The sequence below is a fragment of the Mustelus asterias genome, chromosome 1, assembly GCF_964213995.1.
Source record: "Mustelus asterias chromosome 1, sMusAst1.hap1.1, whole genome shotgun sequence".
NCBI lineage: Eukaryota > Metazoa > Chordata > Chondrichthyes > Carcharhiniformes > Triakidae > Mustelus > Mustelus asterias.
Window position 1 is genome coordinate 156,324,397 of NC_135801.1, and position 19,252 is coordinate 156,343,648.

The 19,252-nt window shown below is 43.0% G+C and overlaps 2 protein-coding genes across 8 annotated transcripts in view; one reads left to right on the forward strand and one right to left on the reverse strand.

Annotated features, from left to right (window-relative positions):
- The window catches only part of kiaa1328 (KIAA1328 ortholog), a 202,500-nt gene extending 189,302 nt beyond the window's left edge, over positions 1–13,198 (reverse strand). For 2 of the 4 annotated variants that reach the window (XM_078220671.1, XM_078220691.1), the window contains exons 1-2: positions 13,108–13,157; positions 886–921 (exon numbers count right to left, since the gene is read on the reverse strand). In XM_078220671.1, coding sequence (XP_078076797.1) covers positions 886–921; positions 13,108–13,156 — 85 coding nt within the window. In that variant the 5' untranslated portion in view covers position 13,157. Of the gene's footprint in view, positions 1–885; positions 922–13,107 lie in introns of all 4 variants that reach the window. The other 2 variants (XM_078220681.1, XM_078220701.1) reach the window with 2 other exon arrangements.
- Positions 13,199–13,557: 359 nt separating this feature from the next.
- Positions 13,558–19,252, forward strand: part of tpgs2 (tubulin polyglutamylase complex subunit 2) — a 39,069-nt gene continuing 33,374 nt past the window's right edge. For 2 of the 4 annotated variants that reach the window (XM_078220732.1, XM_078220743.1), the window contains exons 1-2: positions 13,559–13,766; positions 15,690–15,769. In XM_078220732.1, the coding sequence (XP_078076858.1) occupies positions 13,694–13,766; positions 15,690–15,769 (153 nt within the window). In that variant the 5' untranslated portion in view covers positions 13,559–13,693. Of the gene's footprint in view, positions 13,767–15,689; positions 15,770–19,252 lie in introns of all 4 variants that reach the window. The other 2 variants (XM_078220722.1, XM_078220752.1) reach the window with 2 other exon arrangements.

Here is a 19,252-nt window from a genome sequence, read left to right on the forward strand (position 1 = left end):
AGGTTCAATTCCAGCCTTGGGTGACTGTGTGGAGTTTGCACGTTCTCCCCGTGTCTGCGTGGGTTTCCTCCGGGGGCTCCGGTTTCCACCCACAGTCCAAAGATGTGCAGGTTAGGTGGATTGGCCATGCTAAATTGCCCCGTAGTGTCAAAAGATGTGTAAGTTAGGTGGATTAGCGGGGTAAATACATAGGTTACAGGGATAGGGGCTGGGAGGGATGCTCTGTCGGAGAACCAGTGCAGACTCGATGGGCCGAATGGCCTGCTTTCTGCACTGGAGGGATTCTATGGCCCTGATTTTACCGGCACAGCCCCCCCGAAATCAGAGCAGGCGAGGCTCGCAGAACGGCATTCCCCGTTGGCCTCAGGCACAATTTTACGAGCCTCAGGCGGCCATGCCGGTAAAATCAGAGCCTATGATTCTATGAACAATGTCACCCATCTATTCTACAGAAAAATCCTATGCATAATTTCCAGAATTGAAATCAAAGGAATCAGCTTAATAGGAAATAAAAAAAATTATAAACAGTATAAATAATATAACATTCTGGAAAAAAGGCAATTATACCCCGAATTGTTTTACACCATCTTATTTTTAAATCGACAATCCTTGCCATAGATGCCACAAACAAAAATAGGATGGCAGCAATCTAAACATACAATGCTATGGATTTTCACACATCTGTAATATAAAGCTCAATTTTATCAATAATAAATAGGAACAGAATAAATGGACAATTTTTCTATATTATTTTGCACAGATTTGCATATATTACTTTTTTGGGATGCATTATTGATCAAAGTGTATTTGGAAGCATCTTCAATACTGAGTTTGCATAATGTATGTTAAAGTAGCAGCACAAACAAGTAATTTCCAAAACCATACCTGGCACAAAGACCATGGATTGCTCTTCGTCTGATGCTAGATGTAATTCAGTTAAAGAAAGTGAGATGTGCTTCACAACATGGCCATCCAAGGACAAAAATATCTCAGATATACAATTATTGCAAAAATATCCATACAATTAAACAAGCACAACTATATATTTGCAACCATCTCATTTCCATCATTCTGAATTGGCTGCATTTCACAGAATCACAGAATGATTCCAGTGCGGGCCCATCATGTCTACATTATCCAGGATAACACTCTGAGAATCCTGGTTCAAATCCTACCATGACAGATGGTGGAATTTAAAAACTCAATAAAATATATGGAATTGAAAGTGTAACGATGACCATGAAACCATCGTCGATTCTCGTAAAAAGCAGCTCACCACCACCTTCTCAAGGACAACTAGGAATGGGCAATAAATGTTGGTCTAGTTGGCAGCACCCACATCCCATAAATTCATTTTTTAAAAACTGAATCCACAAAGTGTGTAACTCAGTCTCATGTCTTAAATAGCAGTTTTTTTCTCTGAAGTGTTCTTAATGTCAGAATTGTTTTTACAATGTGTATTACAGAATTCAGTCACTAACAAAGCAGCCATTATTAATAAACAATGGTTTTCTTGTCTTACTCTAGAGGTGGTGAAAAGTAATACTGCATTGCTGCATAATCCTACACTTTAGACTGAAGTACCTGGTGCCTTCGAACAGTGGCAGGAACAGAAATTTTGTGTCTCAGCTCTTCAGCAGCATTGCACACAAACAATTTTCCTCATTTATAAGGGTCAACCAGATCAACCTTAATGCAGATAATGTATTTGCCGAGTGGAAAGGGGAGAAGAATAGAGAAGTAATCCTGCTGACACCAGAAACTGTACACAGCCTGGTATTTGTATTTTCAGACAACTGTAATTATCCAGTCCTACAAGCAGCACTCATTAAATGCTCTGAATTAAAGTATTTCCTATACATGACAACTATGTCCAAAACTGCATTTTTCTCAATTAGAGGCAAAAGATTGCAGGAAATGTAGCACTAAGAGCTTTTCTGATCACTTTCCAATATCTAGACAGTTTCATGGAATGTTGTCAATTTAGAAATATATTTCTGTGCATAAAGTACAGAAGATAAAGTGAATAAATCTTGCATAAAATATATAGAATTAAAATACTTTTGAGAATTTTATGTTTGTGGTATGCAACTATTTCACAGAATTATTGAATGGCTATAGTATGAAAGCAGGCCAATTTGATCCGTTACGTCCATGCCAGCTCTCTACAACTCACCTATCCCCAGTACCCCACCTTTTCCCTGTAGTCCTGCAATATTTTCAGAAAATTATCAAATTTTCTTCTGAAGGCCTCAACTGAATCTGCCTCCACCTCACAGTCACTACGTTCCAGATCCTAACTATTCAAGGCATGAAACTGTTGTTCCAGTGTAACTTTTCATATTCCAAGCCAGGGAGGTTACGGTGCAGCTGTATAAGGTGCTGGTGAGGCCACACCTGCAGTACGGTGTACAGTTTTGGTCTCCTTACTTGAGAAAGGATATACCGGCACTGGAGGGAGTGAGGAGATTCACTTGGTTGGTTCCGGAGTTGGGAGGGATGGCATATGAGGAGAGACTGAGTAGACTGGGACTATATTCATTGAAATTCAGAAGAACGAGAGGGGATCTTATAGAAACATATAAGATTATGAAGGGAATATACAAGATAGAAGCAGGGAAGTTTTTTCCACTGGCGGGTGAAATTAGAACTAGGGGGCATAGCCTCAAAATAAAGGGGAGCAGATTTAGGACTGAGTTAAGGAAGAACTTCTTCACCCAAAGGGTTGTGAATCTGTGGAATTCCCTGCCCAGTGAAGCAGTTGAGGCTACCTCTTTAAATGTTTTTAAGGCAAAGATAGATAGAATTTTGAATAATAAGGAAGTTAAGGGTTATGGTGAGCGGGCGGGTAAGTGGAACTGAGTCCACAGAAAGATTAGCCATGATTTTATTGAATGGCAGAAAAGCCTCGAGGGGCCAGATGGCCTACTCCTGCTCCTAGTTCTTATGTTCTTATTATGTTCTAAGCCAGCTATCATTGTGTTCCATTTCAAAGAACCATTGAATTTTGTTTTAATTCATTCGTGGGACTTGGGTGCTGCTGGCTGGCCAGTATTTATTGCCCATCCCTAGTTGCCCGAGGGCAGTTAAGAGTCAATGACATTGCTGTGGCTCTGGAGTCACATGTAGGCCTGACCATGCCAGGACAGCAGATTCCATTCCCTAAAGGACATTAGTGAACCAGATGGGATTATCTGACAATCCACAAAGATTTCATGGTCATCAGTAGATTCTTAATTTCAGATTTTTTTTATTGAATTCAAATTCCACTTTCTGCCGTGGCAGGATTCGAACCCGGGTTCCCAGAACATTAACTGAGTTTCTGGATTAATAGTCTAGCAATAATACGACTAGGCCATCACCTCCCCTAATGGTTACAGCACATTCGGCCCATCAAGTCAGCCTGCAATAAAAGCAATTTAGCTTGTCCCACTCGCCCTCTCATTCTCCCTGCAACTTTTTTCTTAAGGTGCATATCCAAATTTCTTTTGAACGCTACAATTGAATTTGCCCCCATCAGCCTCTCCAACAGTGCAATCTAGACAGTAACCTGCCGCAAAATGTTTTTCCGCATCTTTTGTCAGTCACCCTAAATCGGCAACCCTTCCACCATTTTTTTAATCTACTGTATAGAGGCCTCTCATAATAGAAACATAGAAAAACTACAGCACAAAACAGGCCCTTTGGCCACACAAGTTGTGCCAAACATATCCCTACCTTTTAGGCCTACCTATAACCCTCCATCCTATTAAGTCCCATGTACTCATCCAGGGGTCTCTTAAAAGACCCTATTGAGTTTGCCTCCACCACCACTGACGGCAGCCGATTCCACTCGCCCACCACCCTCTGTCTGAAAAACTTACCCCTAACATTTCCCCTATACCTACCCCCCAGCACCTTAAACCTGTGTTCGCTCGTAGCAGCCATTTCCACCCTGGGAAAAAGCCTCTGAGAGTCCACCCGATCTATGCCTCTCAACATCTTATATACCTCTATTAGGTCTCCTCTCATCCTACCTCTCTCCAAGGAGAAAAGAGCGAGCTCCCTCAGCTATCCTCATAAGGCATGCCACTCAATCCAGGCAACATCCTTGTAAATCTCCTCTGCACCCTTTCAATCTTTTCCACGTCCTTCCTGTAATGAGGCGACCAGAACTGAGCACAGTACTCCAAGTGGGGTCTGACGAGGGTCTTATGTAGCTGCATCATTATCCCCGGACTCCTAAACTCAATCCCTCGATTGATAAAGGCCAGCACACCATACACCTTCTTAACCACCTCCTCCTGCGGGGCCGATTTTAGAGCCCTATGGACCCGGACCCCAAGGTCCTTCTGATCCTCTACAGTACCGAGTCTTTCCTTTTATATTGTACTCCTTCATCCCATTTGACCTGCCAAAATGGACCACTACGCATTTATCTGGGTTGAAGTCCATCTGCCACTTCTCCGCCCAGTCTTGCATCCTATCTATGTCCCTCTGTAACTTCTGACATCCCTCCAGACTATCCACAACCCCACCAACCTTCGTGTCGTCGGCAAACTTACCAACCCATCCCTCCACTTCCTCATCCAGGTCATTTATGAAAATGACAAACAGCAAGGGTCCCAGAACAGATCCCTGGGGCACACCACTGGTGACCAACCTCCATTTAGAAAAAGACCCATCTATACCCACTCTCTGCCTCCTTTGGGCAAACACAGTAAGAAGTTTAACAACACCAGGTTAAAGTCCAACAGGTTTATTTGGTAGCAAAAGCCACACAAGCTTTCGGAGCTCCAAGCCCCTTCTTCAGGTGAGTGGGAATTCTGTTCACAAACAGGGCATATAAAGACACAGACTCAATTTAGATGAATAATGGTTGGAATGCGAATATTTACAGCTAATCAAGTCTTTAAGATACAAAACAACGTGAGTGGAGAGAGCATCAAGACAGGCTAAAAAGATGTGTATTGTCTCCAGACAAGACAGCCAGTGAAACTCTGCAGGTCCAGGCAAGCTGTGGGGGTTACAAATAGTGTGACATGAACCCAATATCCCGGTTGAGGCCGTCCTCGTGTGTGCGGAAATTGGCTATCAGTTTCTGCTCAGCGACTCTGCGCCGTCGTGTGTCGTGAAGGCCGCCTTGGGAAAGCCAGTTCTGGATCCACAGGGCGGCAGGCCCTTGGATCCCATGCCCTCTCACTTTTTCTAGAAGCCTTGCATGGGGGACCTTATCGAACGCCTTGCTAAAATCCATATAAACCACATCTACCACTTTCCCTTCGTCAATGTGTTTCGTCACATTTTTGAAGAACTCCACCAGGCTCGTAAGGCACGGTCTGCCTTTGACAAAGCCATGCTGAGTATTCTTGAGCATACTAAACCTCTCTAAATGCTCATAAATCTTGACCTTCTTTTAACTAATGCATAGAATGGGAAACAAATGCTTGCCATCCCTAATTGTCCTTGAACTGAGTTGCTTGCTCGGCCATTTCAGAGGGCATTTAAGTGGATCTGGAGTCACATAAGACAGACTAAATAAGGACCGAAAGGACATGAATGAACCAGATGGGTTTTTATGGCAATTGATTTCATGGTCATTGTTAGACTTTTAATTCCAGATTTCACCATCTGCCATGGTAAAATTCGAACCCTGGGTTCCTGGATTACCAGTCCAGTGACAATAACACTATGCCACCACCTCCCCTCTTGATCTTCTCCAATCTATCCACATAACTGAAGTTCCTAATCCTTGGAATCTTTCTTGTGAATCTTTTCAGCAATCTAAATTTTAAAGTTTATTTATTAGTCATAAGTAGGCTTACATTAACACTGCAATGAAGTTACTGTGAAAATCCCTTAGTTGCCACACTTCAGCGCTTGTTCGGGTACAGAGGGAAAATTTAGCATGACCTAACCAGCATGTCTTTCAGACTGTGGGAGGAAATCGGAGCACCTGAAGGATATCCATGCAAACATGGGGAGAATGTGCAGACTCCACACAAACAGTGACCCAAGCCAGAAATCGAACCTGGTTCCCTGGCGCTGTGAGGCAGCAGTACTAACCACTGTGCCATCTCACATTTATTGCCCATCCCTACTTGCCCTTGTGCACAAATCATTGAAGTAAAAGCATCAGGCATACTGTCAGTTTGCTCTGTACCTACACCACCTCTTGAATGCCTTAACACTTCCAAATGTGTGGTGTCCAGAAACTCAACCAGCGCAATGTAAAGATTTCATAACTTCCAAGCTTTTGTACTCTCTGCTTTGTTTATAAAACCCAGGATCCCATATGATTTTTAAACTGCTTTCTCAACCTGTTTTGCCACCTTCAACAAAAGCAAAGAACTGTGGGTGCTGGAAACCTGTAATAGGAACAGAACAAGCTGAATATATTCATTAACCTGAAACGTTAACTCTGTTTCTCCCTTCAGATGCTGCCTGACCTACTATTTTTTTGTTTTTCCAATGCTGAAGTATTACTTCTCAAGTTCCACCCATCTATTGTCCTTTTTCAAACTGTGAAACTCTTTAAGGTAGTGCAGGTACAGAGGAACCGGACAATATGTCTGATGATTTTACTTCAAGGATTTGTGCACAAGGGTAAATAGGGATGGGCAATAAATGTTGTCTTAGCCAGCAATGTCCACATTCCATAATGAATTTTAAAAAAACATGCAGGTACAGCAGCAATTAAGAAGCCAAATGGCATGTTGGCCTTTATTACAAGAGGATTTGTGTATAGGGGTAAAGTTGTCTTACTGGAATTATACCGAGCCTTTGTGAGACTGCACCTGGAATATTGTGTGCAGACTTGGTCTCCTTATTCAGGAAATAAATACTTGCCATAGAAGAGTGCAACAAAGTTTACAAAATTAATTCCTGGAAAGATTGTCCTATCAGGGAAGATTAAATAAACTAGGCCTTTATTCTCTGGAATTTAGAAGAATTAACATTGATCTCAATTTATGCATACAAAATTCTTACAGGAATCAACAGGGTAGATGCAGGAAGGATGTTTCTCCTGGCTGTGGGGTCAAGAACCAGGAAATACAGTCTCACAATAAGGGGCAGACCATGTAAGACTGAGGTGAGGAGGAATTTCTTCACTCAAAGGGTGGTGAATCTTTGGAATTCTCTGTCCCAGAGAGCTGTGGCGACTCAATCATTGAGATTGATAGATTTCTATATATTAAAAACATCAGGGGATATGGGGATAGTGCAGGTAATTGGTGTCAAAGTAGGTCAGCCATGATCTCATTGAATGAATGGGCTTGAAGGACTGAACGGCCAATTCTGCTCCTATTCTTATGTTCTTATATGATCTCACAACAACGTTTGGTCTCCTGCTAAGTTCACAGGCAGCTAGAAGGGCAAAGAGGGTGCCAGTCACCAGGAACCCACTCAACCCCACACTAATATGAGGTAAAGGAGGTGACAGCACAATTGCGCATTGCCCACTTCCATGGCCCAACTATGAAATCCGTGGGAAAGTCACAAATGCCGACCTGCGACCAACAGAATGAACAAATGAATTTTTAGCCCATGAGATTATCAATCCTCCCATTATTTGTACCATGTACCGTACCAAAGAAAAGTCAGGCAGTGTGCCTTAATGACTACCACCCAGTGGCTCTAACATCCATCATTATGGCATGAATCAACTCTGGGCCCCCAGACTGCCTGGATCCACTAGAGTTCACCTATTGCCGCAACAGGTCCACAGTAGACACCATTGCCCTGGCCCTATACTCAACCCTGGAACACCTGGACAACAAGATATTTATGTCAGACTCCAATTTATTAACTACAACTCAGCCTTTAACACCATTATCCCAACAAAACTCATCTCCAAACTCTGTGGCCTTGGGCTCGGCTCCTCCCTCTATGACTGGACCCTAGACTTGAGAGAGACTGCAATCAATAAGGATAGGCAATGACACCTCCTCCATGATTATCCTCAACAGCGGTGCCCTGCAAGGATGTGTCCTCAGCCCCTTACTATACTCTTTATACACCTATGACTGTGTGATCAAGTTCTGCTCCATCTTCATTTTTTAGTTTGCTGATAATATCACCGCAGTGGATGAGATCTCAAAGAATGACAAGTCGAAGTACAGGAAAGAGATAGAGAATCTGGTGAAATGGTACGACGGCAATAATCTCACCCTCAATGTCAAAAAATGAAGAATATAGTCATTGACTTCAAGAAACATGGTGAAGGACATGCCCCTGTCTACATAAATGGTAATGAAGTGGAAATGGTCAAGAGCTTCACATTTTTAGATGTCCGGATCACTAACAATCTGTCCTGGTCCCTCCACACTGATGCTATAGTTAAGCAAGACCACCAGCGCCTCTACTTTCTCAGGAGGCCGAGGAAATTCGGCATCTCCATTTCAACTCTCTCCATTTTTACAGATGCACCCATAGAAAGCATCGTTTCCAGATACATCACAGCTCGATATGGCTCCTGTTCTGCCCAAGACCACGAGAAACTACAAAGGGCTGTGAACGTAGCTCAGTCCATTACGCAAACCAGCTTCCTAGCCACTGACTCTGTCTACATTTCCCGCTGCCTCGAAAAGCAGCCAGCATAATCAAGGACCCCCACGCACCCCAGACATATTCTCTTCCACCTTCATCCATCCAGAAAAAGATACAAAAGTCTGAGGTCACATACCAACCGACTCAAGAAGAGCTTCTCCCCTGCTGCAATCAGACTTTTGAATGGACTTACCATATATTAAGTTGATCTTTCTCTAGACCCTAGCTATGACTGTAACACTGTATTCTGCACCTTCTTCTTTTCATCTCCCCATGTATTCTATGAAAGGTATGATTTATCTGTATAGCACGCAAGAAAGAATACTTTTCACCATATCCCAATGATTGTAACAATAATAAATCAAATCAAAAAGGTACATCATAGTTCGAGGCAACTCAAGTCTGCAGCTCACCAACCTTATGAACCACACTGTAACCATTTATACACCTGCACTTCAAACCCATCTTCAATTGCTTCACAGTTTATCCCAGTTTGATTCTTCCTATTTCTGAACTATTCTTTTCTCCAAATCCAGTATGCAGCTTGCTTCTTCTCCCTTCTAATATTTCATCTTGGTGCACATCTAACCTTTGGAACAGCAGTAACATTCTGGTGAATCCACACTTGCAATACATCCTGCAATGCTCACAACTGTATAACCAGGGCTCCACGTGGCTGCAGCAGAACTTCCTCCCCTTGATTAGTCGATCACAATAGACAGAAAAGCTATCATTTCAAGAGCTTCTTTGATCATATTTTGTACCCTACCACTACATTTCAGTGATGTCTACATGGATCCCTAAATCTCCTTGAACCTCTGCCATTCCTAGCGTTTCTCCATTTATAAAGTGCTTGGATTTATCCTTTCCTGATTGAAACTGGATCACCTCATACTTAACTCTGCTGAAATCCATCTGCCACGATTCTGTTCATTCATGTCTTGCTATAATTTAAGGTTTCCTGAACATTGTTTACGATGTAACCAATCTATGTTATCAGACAACTTGCATATATGGTTCTTTCAGTTATTCATTTAATGAATAATTGAATAATTGAGACCTCATCACAGACCCTGGGAGGACATCACTAGTCATCTCCAGCACATATATTCACAGTACATTCTGCCAATGTATTTCAGATGACTCTCTAGGTCATAGAATTCCTACAGTGCAGAAGGAGGCCATTCAGCCCATCGCGTCTACACCAACCACAATCCCACCCAGGCCCTATCCCCATAACCCTACTTATTTACCCTCCTAACCCCCTGATACTAAGGGGCAACCCACACATCTTTGGACTATGAGAGGAAACCGGAGCACCTAGAAGAAACCCACGCAGACACAGGGAGAACATGCAAACACCACACAGACAGTGACCCAAGCCAGGAATCGAACCCGGGTCCCTGGTGCTGCAAGGCAGCAGTGCTAACCGCTTTGCCACCGTGCCGCCCACATCCGCTCTACTAAAAGTAGTTCTTCCAGATATCTGAAATTCTCATCTCTAGTATATATATCAGGACTTACTGCAATGAGGAAAGGTTAGACAGGCTAGGCTTGCAGCCACTGCAGTTTGGAAGAATGGTAGGTGACTTGATTGAAACATACAAGATCCCAAGGAGTCTTGACAGTGTGGTCAAGTGACCCATGACCTCCAGGATTGTTACAGAAATATTGGTAGCTTTTCATGAGCATGGATAAAAACTTGAAACATGGAAGCCAAGTTTAAACACAGCCAGACTCTGCAATTTGTAAACTGCAGAGCTGGAATGGACAGTTTTCATGCAGCAGGACTTGGACAATCAACTTCCAGGTCCATCTAGTTTTGATAGGAACTGCCTGGCCAGGCGCTAATGGCCACATTGTTTCAGAATGAACATTTGTTTACACCTCCAGTGAACCTGCTATGTTAGAACGTTTCAGGATGTTTGTTTCCGCCTCCAGTGAACCTTTTAGGTGGGATTCTGACTTAGGGGCGTTCAGAATACTTTTCACCACAGATCCCACAGATGGTAGCTTCGCACCATTGGCTCCTCAGCCAAGCACATACACCAAATGTCTGAACCTGTGTACTTCCCGTACTGAGCAAGATTACTATTGCAACAACGCATTGTAATCATCAGTTGGGTAAAACTAACTATGTTAGAAGAATGCTATGATGTGGAGATGCCGGCGTTGGACTGGGGTAAGCATAGTAAGAAGTCTCACACAGACAAGCCTCACAGGAATGCTACACAGACTTGGTGGCACCCAGCTCAGTAGGAAGCCAAAGGCATAATGTGACAAGAACAAAGAACAAAGAAAATTACAGCACAGGAACAGGCCCTTCGGCCCTCCAAGCCTGCACCAACCATGCTGCCCGACTTAACTAAAACCCCCTACCCTTCCGGGGACCATATCCCTCTATTCCCATCCTATTCATGTACTTGTCAAGACCGTATCCGCTTCCTCTACCTCCCCCAACAACGAGTTCCAGGCTCCCACTACTCTCTGTGTAAAAAATCTGCCTCGTACATCTCCTTTAAGCCTTGCCCCTCACACCTTAAACCTATGCCCCCTAGTAATTGACTCTTCCACCCTGGGAAAAAGCTTCTGACTATCCACTCTGTCCATGCCTCTCATAATCTTGTAGACTTCTATCAGGTCTCCCCTCAACCTCCGTCGCTCCAGTGAGAACAAACCAAGTTTCTCCAAACTCTCCTCATAGCTAATGCCCTCCATACCAGGCAACATCCTGGTAAATCTTTTCTGTACCCTCTCCAAAGCCTCCACATCCTTCTGGTAGTGTGGCGACCAGAATTGAACACTATATTCCAAGTGCGGCCTAATTAAGGTTCTATAAAGCTGCAACCTGACTTGCCAATTTTTAAACTCAATACCCCGGCCGATGAAGGCTGTATGCCTTCTTGACTACCTTCGCCACCTGCATTGCCACTTTCAGTGAACTGTGTACCTGTACACCCAGATCCCTCTGCCTATCAATACTCTTAAGGGTTCTGCCATTACTGTATATTTCCTATCTTATTAGACCTTCCAAAATGCATTATCTCACATTTGTCTGGATTAAACTCCATCAGCCATCTCTCCGCCCAAGTCTCCAATTGATCTATATCCTGCTGTATCCTCTGATGGTCCTCATCGCTTTCAGCAAATCCACCAACCTTTGTGTCGTCCGCAAACTTACTAATCAATCCAGTTACATTTTCCTCCAAATCATTTATATATATTACAAACAGCAAAGGATTGGGCACAGGCACTGAATCTTCGAGAAACTCATGGAGAGCGCAACTTGGAGCCATAGTTCTCTCTCTGTGCCTTTTTTACTTTTTTCAACAGCATCACCAGAGACCACCTTCAACTGGCAGCCAAGCAGCACACCATCCCCAGATCCTTGTACCTCGTGGCAAGCATCATCAGACTGACCAAACCCAGAAGACAACCCCAGTGAGAGAAACTGAAGGCCAGAATTAGCCCTAGATGAGAGGGGAAGCCTAAATCGATGACTGCAGACCCTGAAACATCAGCCAATGCTCAAAGACTGGGGAAACAGCTTGTCTCAGCCTTATTAAACGGGCAATACCAGCCTTTTCAGACAAACAATTCAAATAGGCTGTTTAGAGTGTAGGAATTCCCACATACACCTCGTGTCATAAAAAAATTAAATATCGTACTACCAAAGTTGTGACCCAAATCATTAATATAGTGAAGAGCAACAGTCTCAGCACAGGTTCCTGATGGAACAAACCAGACAAATTTACTTACTATCCAACTCCTACAGTCCTTCAAATGAAGATCCACAACTCCTAGGTACCTCTATCAATTCCTTCTAGTAACTACACTAAAAATAACTTCGAACTTCAATTTTTAAGTTCCACCTTACTTGCCTTGACAAACAGAACCACATAGGTCTCACTTGAGTCAGCCTTTGTAATAACAGTAACATAAATATTTAATTGGGAAGTTCAGAAATCAGGTTTAGAGACTTCAGGATTTATCCAAGAAGTAAATGCAAGTTGTTATTTTATTGATGAAGGAGTGATTAATCTTCAGATCGTTATTCACATCCCAATTTCTAATATAATCAGAAATGGATAACCATGGACAAATGTAAGAGAACGAATAAAACACAAGCCCATCAGCACTAATCTTAGTCACGTCACTGTACAACTTGCTATCAAAATTTGGGGGGGTTGACACTACAACATTTCCATTTAGACAAGTTTGTTTTTCTTAACTCGGTGTTCCGCATTGAGCAAGGAGGTAATTGAAAACACTACATGTATCAAACATCGCAGTGTATTACCTAAAGTAAAATCTTATTTATCGACAACAATTTTGTTCAGTAAGTTTGAAGCAAATTCATCACCAATACAGAAACAATTGAGGTGGGTTGTCGAAAGTTGTCATTACTTTTTAATCAAAAGCACTAACTGATCGGATTTATAATACATTTTCAGGTGTTATCCACAAACACTGAATTTCAAAAGCCGGTATAATATTGATAATTCTGCCTTCCATGTATTGATGAATAGCCGCTCTGAAAATGCGCCTTGATATTTAAAATTACACACAAAAGGATACGATCTTTGCTCCAGAAAACTTCACTCACCAAATTGTCAGCCTTCGCCATCTTAAACAACCGCCACTCCCATCGTGCACCCTGCCCGCCCCCGTGACGTCACCGCACCAGCCCCGCCCCAATATGCTTTCCCCGCCCCCCCCCCCGCTCACCATCAAGTGCCCCTCCCCGCCCCTTCTCCGTGGTTTCTCGCAGTCCCCGAGCCTCGGCCGCATTTGTCCCGCCCCCCCCCCGACGTCACCACCAGATGCTCCGCCTCTTTTTCCTGAAGATCTTGCTGTCTCTCCCCGTCTCTGCCCCGCCCCCCTATATGCCCTCCCCTCAACTACGTCACCCTCGGATGCTCCGCCTCGTTCTCCGAGGCTCTTGCTGTCCTCCAACCGCATTTGCTTTGCTCCGCCCACAGGGAGCGGTGAACTACAGCACCCAGAGGGCTCTGCGTTTGACGCATTCACTGCGTCGAGGGCGAGTGGCGATAAGGAGACGGGGAAAGGTTGCTCTTTATGTGGCGATTAATACACACATATATATATTCCAAACGTTTATGCGTAGTTTTGTCTAGATTGCCGGAAAGGGGCCTGGGTCAGGATGGAAGACGGTAAACCGGAGAATATGAAGGATTTGGTAGACCGGTTGACTTTAGGTGTAACCAGGATACTAGGTGAGTGCAGGCAGGGCAGTTAGTTACCATGGAAATTAGCAGGTGAAGCCGGGCTTTACCTGTGTGTGGGGCGGGAAGGAGCTCAGTTGACATGATCAGAAATAGTACTGAGGACAATTGTGGTGGTATCCAACCAGGAGAGACATTGACAGTGACATTCCTGGTGATCGCTTGTAGACTCATGTAAATGTTAAGTCAGATTTAACCTGGTCATTCCGATGTATAACTTGATGTTGCTAAAAACATTTGGAAATATGAACATCAAACCTGTAATTCGTTTGCTTGCTCTTCTACTACGGGCATTTGATGGACATGTGTCCAAATTCTTTTGTAAAAGAAAGTAAAACAAGCTATAACGGACCTTTGTCTGTGTTTACGTAATTATAAATTAATCCAGAGAAACAAATGTTGCACAGCTGACCATTAAGCACTCCTTTTAATAGAGAAGTTTTCTTTGCAGTTAAATTTTGTTTGCTGTGTTCTTACTGTGAATGGATTGGGTAAAGCTACTATTGTATTACTGTCAACAACTTGCAATTATATGAGACCTTTATCATAGTAAAGTGCTCCAATGCATTAAGCTTTCTCCCACTAAATCAGGTTTCTTAGAATGTACAATTAGAAACCTGTTCACAAGCATTCATTACCTAATGACATTAGAAGTTCCATGCAAGCTGACAGGGTACTTGAAGTCCCCTTCCATTTTCTTTCACCAGGAGATTATCACAGAAAATGCACATAGTAAAAGCGGTGGTTGCATTAATTTGAAAAAAATCAGCAGATTTTCCTTCAATTAATCCTTAAAGGGCATGGAGATTAAAATGTGTGGCAATTGTTCCAGTCCTTGATTATACTTGGGGGAGAAAGGAGTTAGCAAAGGAAGCACATTGGGGTATAAACAATTGGTGCTGTTGGTTACAAACTCGGTCAATTTTGGTCTTGATGTACTGCATAGAAATATTTAAAGCTGGCCTCTGCAGTCTTGTTCAACAATTGACCAACCAATAGGAAAATGTAAATAGAGTACAAACCTCAAATGTTGCCAATTGCAGCAACTTGCATTTCTCATAGTTATGCAATACCTTTATATAATAAAATGAGGTTTTGTGGCATGGTGGTAGTGCCCCTCCCTACCTTAGGAGCAGAAGCTCCAGGTTCAAGTCCAACACCAAGACTTGTTGGCCACAGAAGGAACATTCATAACATGGTTCAGTGGGCTGGTAATCAGTTTGGGAATCCTTCCACCAACACCACCATCATTCCCCAAAGGCAAAAACAGTGTGGGTGTGAAGATGCACAAAAATAAATTAAATGTCCCATGGTGCTTTGCAGGTATATTATACCACAAAATATGACATTGAGCTACATTAAGAGATGTTAGATCAGATGACCATAAGCTTGGTCAAAGAGATTTTTAAGGAATTCCTTAAAAGAGGAAAGAGGGTTGGAGAGGGGATTCCAGAATGTAAAGTGGGGTGGAGAGATTAAAAGTGGGAATGCTTAAAGTGTGAATTAGATGAGTAAAGATATCTCAGCACAAAATATTTATATGTCCCAGCAGCACTAATTTTGAACAGAAGCACCACTGAAATGCCTATTCCAGGAGTGTTTTGCTGTTTCTGATGGCAGCAGTGTCAGGTCATTTGCACTACAGCATACCATCAGACACTCCAAAGAAAGGTTTCTCTCTCCACAGATTTTGCCAGACCTGCTGAGCTGATATTCTTGTGTATTTGCAGCCTTTTCTGTTTTTATTCTAAAACTTCAAAATGTCCTTTAATTTTGAATTATAATGTGGCAAATTGGTGAACAACTCAAAGTAAATAAATCAATTTAAGTGATAACAGCTGCAATTAATATCGATTAAAGTATGGTAATAAAGTTGTCTTCAAACTCCATTTACCAAGAGTTCTCATGTTTTAGAAAGTCGACCTGGTGTGACAGAAGTTCGATATGTGGAAAAGGAACCAGCAGAGCGTCATATGATTATCTCATGGGAGCAGGTGAGCAATCTGACCTTTTTACTTTGGATCTGAATTGTATACTTAACTTTTGCTTCTCAGATGGGATTATTTCAGATGATAATATTTTGGGTCTCCAATGCATTGTTCCTGTTAATCAAAGCATTGTTTTGATGCTATCAGTCAATGATGTTACATTTGCTAACAACACCTCTAACCAAATAATAAAGTTGATCATTGATTGTCATTTAACAAAACACTAAACCTCAGATAAAGTATCACACTAAATAAAAAAAACATCATAGCATTGACAAATTTAACATCGTCACTTAATTGTATTAGTGGTTTCATAACCTGTGGCTTTTTCTTTTTCACTTTTGACAAAGCTGTTGTAACTGTCATCAATACAGTATTTTGCATTGCGAGTATATATAGCAGTATTCTCTACAATGTAGATTTGTATTGTGCAACATCATATATTAAGTTATTGCTGTTCTTTACTAATGGTCACTGTGCTTGGATATTTTTAGTTGTGGTTTCTCAAAAGGGCCTGCCTGTGAGGAAGTCTGTCATAGGATATCCAATTATTATCAAAGTCTTATCTCCCTTATCAAAGTCTTCGTTATAGAAGTATGGTCATCAATTTAAAATTATAAGAAATAGGAGCAAGAGTAGAACATATGGTATGTCGAACCTGCTCTGCTGTTCAATATGGTCATTGTTGATCATTAACACAACTTTCCTGCTGTCCCCATATCCCTTGATTCCCTGAGATCAAAAATCTATCCAGCTCAGCTTTAAATACATTCATCCAGAACTTTCTGGGGTATAGAATTCCAAAGATTCACAGTCCTTTGAGTGAGCAAATCTCTCCTCATCCTTCTAGGAATTTCATACAATTTTTGTTTTAATTTGTGATTATGTTCATAGCAAATGATAATAGAGTTATATAATTGCTGTTGGTAAGGGAAAATAAATTATTTTCCAAGTTCCAGTCAGAATACACTTCTTGAACTGTCTCTGGATAATTCTTCACAGATTGTCTTCACAAGAAATATAAATCTCTCCCTTTCCTCTCTTCCATCTGGGAACAACATAAACCAAAAATAGAGAAAAAATGTTCTCATTTATAAAGCGCTTTTCATGACCACCAGGCATCTCGAAGCGCTTTACAACCAATAAAGTGTGGTCATTGTTATTTTGTATAAAGCCAGTGCCATTTGAATCTTTTATAAAGAAATCTTTGATGCAAAAATAGAATTTGGCAGCAAGCCACGTAGGGAAATATTAGACCAAGCGACTGAACATTTTCTCAGAGGTATGTTTTAAGGACAGTCTTAACGAAGCACAGAGAGCTGAAGAGACAAAGTGAGTTAGAAAGCCTTTTCATGATCTTGGAGCCTGAGCTACTGAAGGCAAGGCCATCCATGCTAACCTGATTAAAATCAGGGCCATGCAAGAGACCAGAATTGGTCAAACAGAGATATCTCAGATATCTGGAGAAGGTTGTTGCTTTCACAGAGACTTGGTTGAAAGAGGGACAGGATTGGCAGCTAAACATTCCAGTATTTAGATGCTTCAGGCAGGTTGGAAGAGGATGTAAAAGGGGTGAGGAAGTTGCATTATTGGTTAAGGAGAATATCACAGCTGTACAGAGGGAGGACACCATGAGGGTTCAGGCAGTGAGGCAATATGGTAGAGCTCAGGAATAGGAAGGGTGCAGTCACAAGGTTAGGGTTTATTACAGGCCTCCCAACAGCAGTGGGAGATAGTGGAGCAGATTTGCAGACAGAGTTTGGAAAAAATGCCAAAACAACAGGATTGTTGTGATGGGTGATTTTAACTTTCCCTATATTCCAGGGGTAAGACACAGTGACCAGGTCACTGGCACACAGTCAGGCTCTGTGGCCCGGAAAGGGAAGAGAGGGGTTAGGAGAGCGATAGTGGTGGGGGATGCGTCAGTTAGAGGCACAGACAGGCGATTCTGTGGGGGCGAACGGGACTCCAGGATGGTAGTCTGCCTACCTGGTGCTGGGGTCACGGATGTCTCCGAGCGGATAGGAGGCATATTAAAAGGGGAAGATAAAGAAACGGATGTCATTATACACATTGGTGGAAATGACGTAGATAGGAAGAGTAGGGGGGTCCTAAGAGAGCAATTCAGGGAGTTGGGAAATAGGTTAAAAAGTAGGGTCACTAGGGTGGCCATCTCTGGGCTGCTCCCAATGCCTCGTGCCAGTGAGGCTAAGAATAGGGAGTTGGTTCAAATGAATGCCTGGCTAAAGGACTGGTCCAGGAGGGAGGGCTTTATTTTCATAGACCAATGGGAGGTTTTCAGGAGAGGATGGCACCTATACAAGAGGGAGGGGTCACAACTAAGTTGGAAGGGCACAAATATCCTGGCTGGGAGCTTTGCTAATGCAGTTCGGGGGGGTTTAAACTAGTATGGCAGGGGGGTGGGGATCAAACTATTAGGTCTATAAGTGTGGTGGCTGGGGACGAGCTTGGGGCTGGGACAAGGCTGGCAAAGAAGAAGAGCACTCTGGGGGAGGACGACCTCACTGAGACTGGGGGTCTGGAGTGCTTATACTTCAATGCAAGGAGCGTAGCAGGTAAAACAGACGAACTTGGGGCCTTAATGCGCACGAGGAATTTGGATGTGGTTGCGGTGACAGAGACTTGGTTGAAAGAGGGACAGGACTGGCAGCTGAATATTCCAGGGTACAAGTGTTTTAGGCGAGACAGAGGAGGGGCCAAAAGAGGTGGGGGAGTAGCGGTATTGGTTGGAGAGCATATTACAGCGGTGCAGAGGGAGGACAATTCGGAGGAGTCGTGTAGCGAGTCACTCTGGGTGGAGCTTAGAAACAGGAAAGGCGCAGTCACTATGTTGGGGGTGTACTACAGGCCCCCCAACAGCCCAAGGGAAGTGGAAGAATGGATATGTCAGGAGATACTGGATAGGTGCAGGAAATATAGGGTTGTTGTAGTGGGAGACTTCAATTTCCCTGGTATAGACTGGGAATCGCTGAGGGCAGGGACTCTGGATGGGGAGGAATTTGTAAAATGTGCACAGGAGGGTTCGTTGGAACAATATGTGGACAGCCCAACTAGAGAGGGGGCTATACTGGACCTGGTACTGGGGAATGAGCCCGGTCAGGTCTTCAAAGTTTTGGTTGGGGAACATGTGGCAAATAGTGACCACAATTCTGTTAGCTTTAGGATAGTGATGGAAAAGGATGAGTGGTGTCCCAAGGGTAAGGTGTTGGATTGGGGGAAGGCTAACTTTATTGGGATAAGGCAGAAATTGGCAGCTCTTGATTGGGAGAGGCTGTTTGAGGGTAAATCCACATCTGGTATGTGGCAGTCTTTTAAGGAACGGTTGTTAGGGCTACAGGACAAGCATGTGCCTGTAAAAAAGAAGGATAGGAAGGGTAGGATTAGGGAACCGTGGATAACCAGGGAAATTGAGGGACTGGTCAAAAGGAAAAGAGAGGCGTATGTTAGGTCCAATCAGCTAAAAACGGA